The sequence below is a fragment of the Biomphalaria glabrata genome, chromosome 9, assembly GCF_947242115.1.
Source record: "Biomphalaria glabrata chromosome 9, xgBioGlab47.1, whole genome shotgun sequence".
NCBI classification, from domain to species: Eukaryota; Metazoa; Mollusca; class Gastropoda; family Planorbidae; genus Biomphalaria; species Biomphalaria glabrata.
In genome coordinates, this window is record NC_074719.1 from 7087590 (window position 1) to 7101158 (window position 13569).

The 13569-nt window shown below is 33.7% G+C and overlaps 1 protein-coding gene across 2 annotated transcripts in view; it reads left to right on the forward strand.

The window, feature by feature from the left end:
• Positions 1–13569, forward strand: part of LOC106072078 (choline transporter-like protein 2) — a 29082-nt gene that overhangs the window by 9610 nt on the left and 5903 nt on the right. For both annotated transcript variants that reach the window (XM_056042162.1, XM_056042163.1), the window contains exons 5-16: positions 2582–2666; positions 4008–4127; positions 5207–5270; positions 5466–5601; positions 6839–6922; positions 8602–8714; positions 9199–9330; positions 9916–10015; positions 11432–11524; positions 11644–11731; positions 11905–11957; positions 12080–12256. In XM_056042162.1, coding sequence (XP_055898137.1) covers positions 2582–2666; positions 4008–4127; positions 5207–5270; positions 5466–5601; positions 6839–6922; positions 8602–8714; positions 9199–9330; positions 9916–10015; positions 11432–11524; positions 11644–11731; positions 11905–11957; positions 12080–12256 — 1245 coding nt within the window. The remainder of the gene's footprint in view (positions 1–2581; positions 2667–4007; positions 4128–5206; positions 5271–5465; positions 5602–6838; positions 6923–8601; positions 8715–9198; positions 9331–9915; positions 10016–11431; positions 11525–11643; positions 11732–11904; positions 11958–12079; positions 12257–13569) is intronic.

Sequence of the window (13569 nt, forward strand, 5' to 3'; positions counted from 1 at the left end):
CTAAGTAAAAACTTAGATCAAGTATACAAATATTGCTTCTAATCTACAATATAACCAAAAAAAAAACCCCAGCTCATTCAACATAACATAGAGCTTGGGCAGGATATTATAAATACAATGAAAATAGCTGAAACCATCATACGTGTGTCATACATGTGTCATTAATATAGCAGCAACTATGCAATGACTGATCATTGTTTTAAAACTTTCAATATCTTTCATTAACATGACCTTAACATCATCTGCCGTATAGATCGCAATGTCTGAAAGGGTAACTTTCCTTTTTTCTTTTTAATGTGATTATAAAAATATCCTATTCAAAATCTGTTCTTTTTTTTTTTTTTTTTTTTTTAACCCATTTATATTGTTGTTATGGAACCAACTTTATTGTTGGATTTGTTTATATATTTTTTCTACTTTAAAAAAAATAACTACTACCTTTTTGATTTATTATCTTTTATACTAACATGGTGATATTTTACTCTTTTTAAATTTTAAATTAGGTCACTGTAACTCACACACTTTCCCTAAATTTTAATAGGAAACAAAGATATGGATCTATTTTTAAATGTCCAATTTATCTCATATTTTTCTTGAGTAAAGAGGTCAGCTTGTCAGCCTGTATGTTACCAAAAATAACCCTGATGCAGCAATGGACTGGTAATCTTTCTACTCTCTGACCTCTCATTAGCTATGCAGATTGCTTCCCCTTGACACAGTAAATAACTCTGCTTAAAGGAGGCAATTACCGTTTTGGCACATTTAGCTCATGGGCTAGGCAAAGAGGAATAACCCTTCCCCCTGGTATACCAGTTTCTCCTTACTACCCTCCCCCTTATTGTTTCTTCCACTTTTCTTCTTGTGATCATTTCCAGCCATAGACAAAAAAGGGGGGGGATATGGCAGAAAAAGAGACCAATAACACTTACTTAATTTCTGTTACTATTAGACAGTATTGATTGCGCTAGTGTTTTTCCCATAGAAGATAGTTTGTTTACAAGTCTTCCAAATAGAGGTTAGCTCTTTAGTTTGGTTCATTCAACATTGTGTTTCACCACCCCCAGGACAGATGTAGAAAATCTAAATCATCCACTGGCGGACAATGGTTATGCCTGCGCTAGCTTTGGCAAATATGTAGGTCACAGCTGGGTCTGCGTAGCCATGGAAAATACTGCATGCCTTATTGATCTTTGGACTCAAAGAAGAGAATTATTTTTATATAGATTTCTTCATGTCTTTAACTTTGTTCCCTTTTGTTTATATCATAAGCAATTTTTACGATTCCTCTATTCAGAACAATGGAAAAAACATAAAAAACCTGGAACAGGACATGTTTCTCAGAAAACAATTTTCCTAGATATTTGACAGTGGGTGTATATCTTTGGGAAAAGAATTACTAGCTATTTGGCCACACTGGGAAAACTCTAGTCTGACTTATAATTTTTCAAAGTATAATAAAAAAAATTATAAAAATTTGGCTAGAGGACTAGAAAATCTTTATCTTGAACAGACTACGTCTTCTTTTATTTTGGCATTCATTAAATAGTTACTTACATTAATTTAGAATATTTTGGGCACCCTCATCTAAGTCTAGACCTATAGGCCTGTGATTGGAATATCATAAACTCTAGTAGATTTATAAATATGCTGACCAGGATTTGTTCTTAGGGGAGGGGGAACAGGGTGGGGTAAAAATGTTCCTTTTTTTTCTCTAAAAGTCTAACATTCATTTGATATAAAGAGAAGAATAATGGCTCTATAAAATGTTTAAAGGTGGAATAAAAAAAAATTGAAAAATATTTGTCTTGTTTGTCTTGTGGCCAGCTGGAGTTTACAGTGCCCCATACAGTCATGGTACCATTATCATTTAACATGCTCTAAATAACCAAATCCTTATTGTGCATTTGACTTCATTGTATTTGAGAGTGCCGCTGGGGAATGAGGCTAGTGAGTTGTGTTTAAAGTTGAAGCCCCATTCTTGAGCAATGTAATGCACACACCAACACTAAGAGATATGTTTTTGTTTTAAGTGCTGTGAAGATTACTATCTCTCATTCATTGAAAGTGGATTCTAGGAAGCATGAGATTTCAGCTTTCACTATTTAATTGTATACAATAAGATCATAAACAACATCCTGGTTAAGTTAATATTTGAATATTATCCTGGGACAGTGTTTCTCAAATTTAGAGTGAAGAACATATAGTCTGTTATGCAAAAGTCTTAGTATCCAGAGGAATGGCGTGGGAATTTTGACAAGTTTGTAGGGTTCTCTTTGCATCACTGACTCTTACAATGGGGCTACTCTTGCACCTCCTTAGGCACCCCTATGTGAGTCTTGTTTTGCTACCGTTTCCACCCTGTCCCCACTAAGAGGCAGGGTAGCTTACCCAGGGAATCAACATATGTAACAAAGCTGAAGGTCTACCATGCTGTAGTCACCTTACTTTTAGATGCTTCAGAGTTCTAAAGTAATATTCTCCCCACATAACAGTGGAATTATTTTCTAAGAAAAAATACACCAGTGGAACTGGTTCTAGTGTTACACTTACTTGTAATGAATTTTGTTTTGTTTTGTCGTAGTGACAAACCTTACCTGTTTTTCTTTGATCTGGTCACCTGTGCCAAGTTGGGGCCAGCAGTGGTGACAGGATGCCCAACACCACAGGTAACACCATTCTTCATCTTAAAAATATCTGCCTACTGTAATGTTCATAATGGTTGAAAGTTGCAAGGGAACACAAAAGAATGATTGGCTTGTAAAAAGGGTCATCGAAAATGAATTGTATCAAATTATTTATGAATATTTTGATAGTAGGATAGTATACACTAACCAGGCTTTAGTTGGTTTGGTGAAATAGACTTAATCACACTCTCATGGGCTATGCTTTGCAATTACTTTAAGTAGTTTAAATTAGAACTTGACAAAGGATTGTGTATTTTTTAAGCTAGAAGTCAATTGGGGGGGGGGTATGTTATTTTCTTCTGGTTTGTTTTCATTTATACGTTGGAGAGTTCAGACGAGAGTCCCTTATCTGCAATGAACTGGCAGCTCTCCATATAGTTTTTGTTTGGGGGGAGGGGGCAGTTTGCAGCTTTGGAGGACATGGTCATCATTCTCAAGTGATGCTTCACAAGTGCAAATCTTACTAGTATTAAAAGAAGAACCACTTAGTACATTCTGTCTTACTGTATGGGGGTCAGTTATTGATTTCATATTTGTCTTATGAACTTCAGTTATGTATTGAAGTGACATTAAAGAATTTATGTATATAAAATGATGCAGATCCTTTTTTAAAAATTCTGAGTGTACTTTGAAATATTAGGATGGAATGAATAACTAGCAACCCTTATGCCTGTACTCTTGTTTCTTGAATTTAATTTTTAAAGTGAACAAGTGCAGAAGTAAATATTTGCTACAACCTCTGTGATAATTATGTAAACTTCTTTAAGTATGTAAAAACACTTTGAATTAACTTATACTAGTACATACTTTCAATGTTATCTAAGAAACACATTGAACACTCCTACAGAATCATGACTAGATGCTATTAAAATGTTATTCATTGTATCTTATATTTGGTCTCCATTATAAAAATGTTGAGCGCATTTTTAGGTTTTAAAAACAGTTAAAATTTTTATTTCAACTTTTTGATAAATTTTTTTTGGTTAAAGCTTGGCTCAAGAATAAATTCAAACTAAATGTCACATGTGTAACGTACAAGACAAGTTAGTTAACTTTTGAATATGATTCTCTTTACAAGTAGTCACGGTTACTGAGTCCTCGTTACTGCTTAGAATTCTTTCATATAAGTTACTCATCTCTTTTATTACACATCCTCTACTCATGCACAATGTGTGCATCACTATTGCTCTATAGCAGTGGTTCCCAAACTTTTTTGTCTCCTAGACCCCTTGGAAAAAATCTTAGACCCCTGAGGGTCTATTTAGACCAATTTGGGAATCACTGCTCTATAGAAAGACATTGATTTGCTTTGTTTCTTCTCAGGTCTGTGTTAAAGAATGTCCTTCTTCCAACTTTGTCTATGTACATAGTGTACAGAATGTCAACAGATCTGAGTTGATATGTAAGATTGACATTGACCCAACCAAGGCACCATATAAAGATGTAAGTCTGATTCCATTCTTTCAGTTTGTTATCCATTTTTTTTTTAAATAGTGATTTTTACCAAAGTAAACTGTGATGGCCTGGTGTCTTAACAAGATCTGTTGTTCTGGGGCTAGACAATCTCTGCTGACGTTTTTTTTATTGAACTATGAAGTAACATGGGGGAGCATGGTGGTGAGTGGTAAAGCACTTGGTATTCAAACTGGAGGGTTCCAGGTTCAAATCCTGTGAAGACAGGGAATTTTAATTTCGGAATCTTTATGGGGCCTCTGAGTCCAGCCATTTCTAATGGGTTCCTGACATTAGTTGGGGAAAAATAAAGGTGGTTGGTCATTAATAATAATGATAATAATAACAATAATCTTTATTGTCAGTAAAGAAGTTTGTCTTACAATTTGTGAATTACACCAAACAAAACATAATAACTATAGAAAAACAAAATGTACATTCACACCAGACTCACTCATAATTTACATGTGACAAAGTTTATATCAGATTTTTTCTATTTAATGATTTGATTGCCAGGGGAACAAAAGAGTGTTTATTTCTGTTTGTCTTTGCTATCAGTGTCTTGTATCTCTTTTGAGATGGTAAAATCACAAAATCCTGACACCCTCGGCCACATCTTTACATCATCTGCATAGTCTGAAAAGGGAAATTTACTATGAAATAATATACACCATTTCAATTTGTCAGATACTGACCACATCCATTCTCCATACTCTTGGCTACATCAATCATTGTCCTCCAAATACTCAACACAACCATTTTCTAGATACTGAACACAGCATTTCTCTCTTGTCACATGACCATATAGGCCACACAATTTGACAAGGAAATTTGTTATTACACTTTTATTGAGTCAACTAGAAATTATATGATCATAAACCATACATAACTATTATAATAATTTAATGTTAGAGCTTACATAAATTACCAACTTCACTATGTTTCAGAAAATATAAAAACCTGAAAGAATGTAAATCAGGGAAGAGCTGTTGATTTTGTCAATGTTTTTGTTACATATCTATAATTTACCCAACTAGACATAATGCTCAAATTATTGCTGTTATTGTTAGGTTCCTGTAGATAAACTTGTCAAAGACCAGCTGTGCGCTGCTTACTACCTGGAGTCTAAACCAAGTAAGTTTGATTGTTGGACAAATAGTTATAACTGTCAATGGTCTTGTTTAGATTGTCCAAGCAATGACAGTATGGTGTGCTATCTTAAAGAAAATGTTTTTCTGTTTTATTTAGGTTTACGTTTTTTTTTTTTTTGACATTGTTTTAATTGTGAAAATTGAGTATAAAATTCATTTATGTTTTTCTATTGTCTAGTTATTGGAAGATGCATGCCAAGTATATTTGCAAAAGCTCTAAACAAGGTTGATGCACTGAAGGATAATATCGGAAATGATATCAAAAGAGCCAATGGAGAGTTGGTCACTGGTGGGCTGATTCAGAATGGAACCATGTAAGTTTTGTTACGTCTAGATGTAAATGTATGTGGCCATTGTTTTATTAATGTCAACATTGTCTGCCAGTTGATTTAGATATTGTGATAACTTAAGGGAGGCAGCTTAACAATATTAATGGGGCATCACAAAAACATAATAACAATGTCACCTCTAGACTTGGGTGGAACTCGTTATCTTCTTCACTGTCAACATCCATCTCAGTCTAGTCTCTTACAGTGCGCTCCTGCTGCCCTACTTGGATTACTGTGTACATGGCAGGGTTAGAACATTATCTTTGTTTACTGCAAGACACTGCTGAAAACATTTAAAGAACACCTAGTGTGCTGTAACTGTGTAACAGTTATGCGATAGTATAAGTTAATATAATTAAAAAAAAAAAAGTACCAGGTAAAGGTTTTAATTCAAGGTAAAAATACAAGTACACATATATTTAGACATCTTTTTTTTTTTCAATTTTATTGTGCATTAACGTTTATGTATGAAACATCTTCCTTATTACTGATTTTATTATGTTCTGCAAGGTTAAAAGAATTAGTTCGAGCCGTAGGCATAGAGACGGAGGATTACTGCTAGTTTAGATTCCCGCCCCCCCCTCCCCCCCTCTGCCAAAAAAAAAGTTATGAAAAAGTTTGTATAGTTTAATTCATCTTCTTTAGTTTAATTTAACTTCATTTTGAAATTCATAGTAAACTTTTAGTTTAACTACCTTATTTTGGTTGAAACTTAGTTTTAGTTTAACTTTTTACATTCAGTTTAGTCCCCATCACTACCAAACAGACACAAAATGGTGGTCAGTGAAGTGAAAGTGATGGAAAGTGCCCTAGACTTATCATATCTATATTATGACGGTCATCAAATAGTCTTCTTATCTTACATAATACAGACATTACTTCAAAAAAGAAGATGATTACGTCCTACGCGTCATGCATTTAGTCATGCATATTAACCAATGACTTAAATTCTGCCAACTCACTGGTTTTCCTGGCTAGCTCAGGCTACTTGGTTTCCTAGTGTTCGAAATGAAAGATTCTGCGTTATTTTATTATATTCTATGATTTACAATGTCTGTCTTGTGTGTTGAGTGACTTAATTCAGACGTCAGTGACAAAACTCATCTTTTAGTACATTAATTCAACTTGATATACTATTATGTAATACATATAAAGTTTAGAATACAAAGTTTAGTTACTATAGAAATATAACATCTAAACATGCCTCCTCTATTCTCCTCAGTAACATTGCCCAGTTTTATAAACTGAAGGGAACAATGGAACTTTTGTTTAAAGATGTTGTCAACTCTGCACATCTCATAGTTTTGTAAGTCTTTACTTATGTTGTCAACTCTGCACATCTCATAGTTTTGTAAGTCTTTACTCATGTTGTCAACTCTGAACATCTCATAACTGTGTAAGTCTTTACTTATGTTGTCAACTCTGCACATCTCATAGTTTTGTAAGTCTTTACTCATGTTGTCAACTCTGAACATCTCATAACTGTGTAAGTCTTTACTTATGTTGTCAACTCTGCACATCTCATAGTTTTGTAAGTCTTTACTCATGTTGTCAACTCTGCACATTTCATAGTTTTGTAAGTCTTTACTCATGTTGTCAACTCTGCACATTTCATAGTTTTGTAAGTCTTTACTCATGTTGTCAACTCTGCACATCTCATAGCTTTGTAAGTCTTTACTCATGTTGTCAACTCTGCACATTTCATAGTTTTGTAAGTCTTTACTCATGTTGTCAACTCTGCACATTTCATAGTTTTGTAAGTCTTTACTCATGTTGTCAACTCTGCACATCTCATAGCTTTGTAAGTCTTTACTCATGTTGTCAACTCTGCACATCTCATAGCTTTGTAAGTCTTTACTTATGTTGTCAACTTTGCACATCTCATAGTTTTGTAAGTCTTTACTCATGTTGTCAACTCTGCACATTTCATAGTTTTGTAAGTCTTTACTTATGTTGTCAACTCTGCACATCTCATAACTTTGTAAGTCTTTACTTATGTTGTCAACTCTGCACATCTCATAGTTTTGTAAGTCTTTACTTATGTTGTCAACTCTGCACATCTCATAACTTTGTAAGTCTTTACTCATGTTGTCAACTCTGCACATCTCATAACTTTGTAAGTCTTTACTTATGTTGTCAACTCTGCACATCTCATAGTTTTGTAAGTCTTTACTTATGTTGTCAACTTTGCACATCTCATAGTTTTGTAAGTCTTTACTCATGTTGTCAACTCTGCACATTTCATAGTTTTGTAAGTCTTTACTTGTGTTGTCAACTCTGCACATCTCATAGTTTTGTAAGTCTTTACTCATGTTGTCAACTCTGCACATCTCATAGTTTTGTAAGTCTTTACTCATGTTGTCAACTCTGCACATCTCATAGCTTTGTAAGTCTTTACTCATGTTGTCAACTTTGCACATCTCATAGCTTTGTAAGTCTTTACTCATATTTTAAAAATAATTTTAACAAAAACAAAGTTTATTTATTTTCTCGTCAGTTTATTCTGTTGTTAATGTGTCAGATGTTTATAACTTTTTTAAGGTATTGAAAATATCTGGACACATAATGTGAATGTTTTATTAAAATGTAGAAGTTACATTTTTCAGAGGGCTAAATAACACAGTAACAGAAATAATCCTGCTCTTGTAGATTTTTTTGTCACTGAGCCTTTTCTCAGTATAAAATACTAATTGAGTCTAAGTCAGCTAGTTCTGTTCACATGCTTCAAATTGGTAGATATGTAATGGTGATAAATATAAATGAGTAATAATGCAAGTAAAGTTCCACTTTAAGACATTATGTAAAACTCATCTGTTTCTGAGGCCAACGGTTAATGAGGGTGCCAAGTTGCCAGCACAACGACCAGTGTTATAATAAACTTACAGTTAATTTTGAAAATATATAGCCAGATTTTTATGTTAGTAATTTTCGTAACTTTGGTTTGATACGAAACAAAAGTAAAATGATGATTTTGTTTCAACCCAGCTGCCTGTTGCTTGCTATGGTCCTGGCCATGGTGTGGATTGTCTTACTCAGGTGGATCACTACTGTCATGGTCTGGTTGACAATATTTCTCTTCATTGGTCTCTTTGGTTTTGGTAAGTCACTAGTACAGCAATAAAATTAATATTTAAATGACTAACTTAAGTCACTAGTACAGCAATCAAATTAATATTTAAATGACTAACTTAAGTCACTAGTACAGCAATAAAATATGAAATAAATATTTAAATGACTAAAATAAATCTTGTTTAACTTGCCCCTGACTCTATGATTGTAGGTACTTATTATAGTTACTCCAAGTAACCTGATACAATAAATCTTGTTTAACTTGCCCCTGACTTTATGATTGTAGGTACTTATTATAGTTACTCCAAATAACCTGATACAATAAATCTTGTTTAACTTGCCCCTGACTCTATTATTGTAGGTACTTATTATAGTTACTCCAAATAACCTGATACAATAAATCTTGTTTAACTTGCCCCTCACTCTATGATTGTAGGTACTTATTATAGTTACTCCAAGTAACCTGATACAATAAATCTTGTTTAACCCTTGCCCCTCACTCTATGATTGTAGGTACTTATTATAGTTACTCCAAGTACTATGAACTCAAGTCCATGAACGTCACCTCCGAGTATGGCCTCCCAGAAGAGTTTAAATTTGACTTTCAGTATTTCTTGTCACAGTCCAGGACCTGGCTGGCATTTGGTAGGTCACTTAATGTCTCATCAGCTTCTTTTGCCAGCATGTCTACATTAAAAAAAAATGTTCCTATTGATATTATTATCTTAACATTCATTTTAAATATTTGTTCCACTATTTGATACTAAATCAAAGTTTTGTATATTTTTTACCCATTTTAGAATTCAATAAAATGAGAATCTTATTATTGGCTAAGTTACCAACATTTCTGAAATGTAAAGGTGCTGAATTAGTTTATTTTATATTAATGCCCTAGTTAACTAAAAATTGTGATAAATAGAAATTTGTTTTTATCACAATATATACATTTCTAATGTATAGAACGTATAAAAATGATTGATATAAGTCACTTAATATATTTATTGCCCGAACTAAATTCTATATGCTTCAATTCTAATAGAAAAGAGGGTATGTTTCATTTCTACAATCAGATTCTATGATAAAACTGATGAGCTCTATTTGAATATAAAAATGTTTTAAAAAAATAATTGATTTCTCCATGTGTTTACATTTTGTATTTGTCCTTATTTATTCCTATGTTCCCATGTATTTCCAACCCAACAAATCAACTTGTTCCCTTTGCTGTCCCAGGTTGTACTGGAGCCACAATCCTGGCAATCTTTCTGCTTATTACCATCTTCTTGTGTTCACGTATCATGCTGGCCACCAAACTGATCTCGGAAGCCAGCGTGTGAGTTTGTTATCTTCTCATTATTTACTGGCTTGTTATATAAGCTAGAAAGTTGAACTTGTCTGTAATCTCTAGTAAATATAATTGTGTAAGATTGTTATCTTTAGAGTTTGTGCAGTTAAGGCATTATTTAATTTAGGAAGCACACAATTGTGGGAGTTTTAACAGCAACTGTACTATTTTAACTAAGCTTATATTTCTGGATTTCTGGTGGTGGAGTGGTTACTAGAATCTCCAACTCACATATCAGTTCAGAATTAAAAAAAAAATATATTGACATGTCTTAAGTCCACTCACTTCCAGTAAGTATCTAATAGTTTTAGGCGAAGCTAATGTTATTGGTCAATGTTTTGGGCACCATGACCCACTTGCTAGTTTTGGCACCTAAAAAACAATCAAAACTTATTATTTTTTCCTTGACGTTCTAAGTCTTAAAGGGAACTTAGTGACATTGGAAGGTAATACTAATCTGATCACTGAGCCAGTGACATTGGAAGGTAATACTAATCTGATCACTGAGCTAGTGACATAGGAAGGTAATACTAATCTGATCACTTAGCCCGTGACATAGGAAGGTAATACTAATCTGATCACTTTGCCTGAGCACTATCAACTACATACTACAAAAATAAAGAAATCCCATATCATATGTGGTGCTTCTCATTAGTTTTAGTGTACAGGACTTCGGGTAGACAAAATGTATCAACTTTTTTTTTGTTGACATTTAGTGTACCGGACTTCAGGTAGACAAAATGTATCAACTTTTTTTTTGTTGACATTTAGTGTACAGGACTTCAGGTAGACAAAATGTATCAACTTTTTTTTTGTTGACATTTAGTGTACCGGACTTCAGGTAGACAAAATGTATCAACTTTTTTTTTTTTTAAATTAGTGTACAGGACTTCAGGTAGACAAAATGTATCAACTTTTTTGTTGTTGACATTTAGTGTACAGGACTTCAGGTAGACAAAATGTATCAACTTTTTTGTTGTTGACATTTAGTGTACAGGACTTCAGGTAGACAAAATGTATTAACTTTTTTGTTGTTGACATTTAGTGTACAGGACTTCAGGTAGACAAAATGTATTAACTTTTTTGTTGTTGACATTTAGTGTACAGGACTTCAGGTAGACAAAATGTATTAACTTTTTTGTTGTTGACATTTAGTGTACAGGACTTCAGGTAGACAAAATGTATTAACTTTTTTGTTGTTGACATTTAGTGTACAGGACTTCAGGTAGACAAAATGTATCAACTTTTTTGTTGTTGACATTTAGTGTACAGGACTTCAGGTAGACAAAATGTATTAACTTTTTTGTTGTTGACATTTAGTGTACAGGACTTCAGGTAGACAAAATGTATCAACTTTTTTTTTTGTTGACATCAACAATAATTTAATGACTATTTGTTTTTCAGAGCCATCAGTCACATGTGGTGTGTGTTGCTGTGGCCACTGGTCCCATTTGTTTTACAGATTCTAGTCTTGGCCTACTGGATCAGTAGCATGGTGTATCCTTTACGTGTACTGACTTCAGACTTAATAGTGACTTTATTTTTAAAAAATGTCTTTCCTTTCTAAATAGAACTAGAATGCAAATGTCTGCTTCTAACTTTAACTCCAACTTCAGTTACATCTCATCAATGGGAGAACCAGAATATTACAATGCCACCAATGATGTAAATGCTCTACTGGCTCGTCTCCCTTGTGATCCATCAGTATGTTGTATAGGTTACATTGTTATTTTTAGTTTTTCAGAAGCATTCCTTTTATAAAGCTGTGCCGCCAAATTTGTAAATATTCATGTTTTTGAAAGCTCAAATAATATTAAGTATTTATACATATCTTATTTGTTTTGTATAGACAAAATTTTAATTAATTTTGGTTACAGGAGAATGCAACTCTTGGAGACTTCTGCAGTTTTGTCAGATATGGTGGAGATAGGTAACACACAGATAATACAAAAATGTTTAAAACTGAATATGTGTATACAACTATAATATTTGAAACAAGCATCTTGAGTTAAATTTGGATGTGATAGAGTTGTATGTGCTTGATATTTCCAGCTACAAGACGGCCATGTTGATCTTTATGGTGTTTATGTTTTTCTGGCTGATGAACTTCATCGTTGCCCTTGAGCAAATGACCTTGGCTGGAGCTTTTGCTTCTTACTATTGGGCTTGGGATAAAAATAAAGATATCCCAACATTTCCCTTGTGGTCTTCATTCTATAGAAGTTTAAGGTGAGTTGAGTAAATGTACTGGATACAGAAATACCCAGGCAATGCTCGCACAGTTGTTTATGTTTCAAGTTAAAACATTATTACAATTGCTATTACAGTCAAATTTGGAATCACATGATTTTTTTCAGCAAAAAAGGGCAGCAAAGATTACGATTACTAAGAAAACTGTCCTCGTTTAATGTTAGCGAAAAGGCCTTGGCTATGTTTTATCACGCTCATATCTGCAATATTTTAAGTTTCAATATCACTGCCTGGTATGGCAATTTGAGCATTAAAAATAAAAATAAACTTTATAGAATCCTAAATGTTGCTGGTAAAATCATTGGCAAAAAGCAAACCCCATTTGGGCAGTTGTTTGAGACAAACATCTATAAAAAAAAGCTAACAAGATCCTCGAAATAGAGAATCACCCTTTGTGTCAGGATTTTGTGATTTTACCATCACAAAAGAGATACAAGACACCGATAGCAAAGACAAACAGACACAAACACTCTTTTGTTCCCCTGGCAATCAAATCATTAAATAAGAACAATCTGGTATAAACTTAGTCATATGTAAATTATGAGTGAGCCTGGTGTGAATGTACACTTTGGTTTCTTATAGTTATAATGTTTTTTGTTTGGTGTAATGCACAAATTATAAGACAAATTTCCATATGGACAACAATAAAGATTATTATTATTATGTCAGGGGAAGCATTTAGTAGGATGTGCTTCTAGTTCTACCACTTGGGGCAATTACAAACTTACAGAAGCCACAAGTATTCTAGCCAGTTTGTCTAGTGTATTTGTTTATCTTCTAGACTAGTCTTGTTTCAACCCTCATTCACACAATTCTTGTGCCTAGGTTTACCCTCATTCACACAATTCTTGTGCCTAGGTTTACCCTCATTCACACAATTCTTGTGCCTAGGTTTACCCTCATTCACACAATTCTTGTGCCTAGGTTTACCCTCATTCACACAATTCTTGTGCCTAGGTTTACCCTCATTCACACAATTCTTGTGCCTAGGTTTACCCTCATTCAATCAATTCTTGTGCCTAGGTTTACCCTCATTCACACAATTCTTGTGCCTAGGTTTACCCTCATTCACACAATTCTTGTGCCTAGGTTTACCCTCATTCACACAATTCTTGTGCCTAGGTTTACCCTCATTCACACAATTCTTGTGCCTAGGTTTACCCTCATTCACACAATTCTTGTGCCTAGGTTTACCCTCATTCACACAATTCTTGTGCCTAGGTTTACCCTCATTCACACAATTCTTGTGCCTAGGTTTACCCTCATTCACACAATTCTTGTGCCTAGGTTTA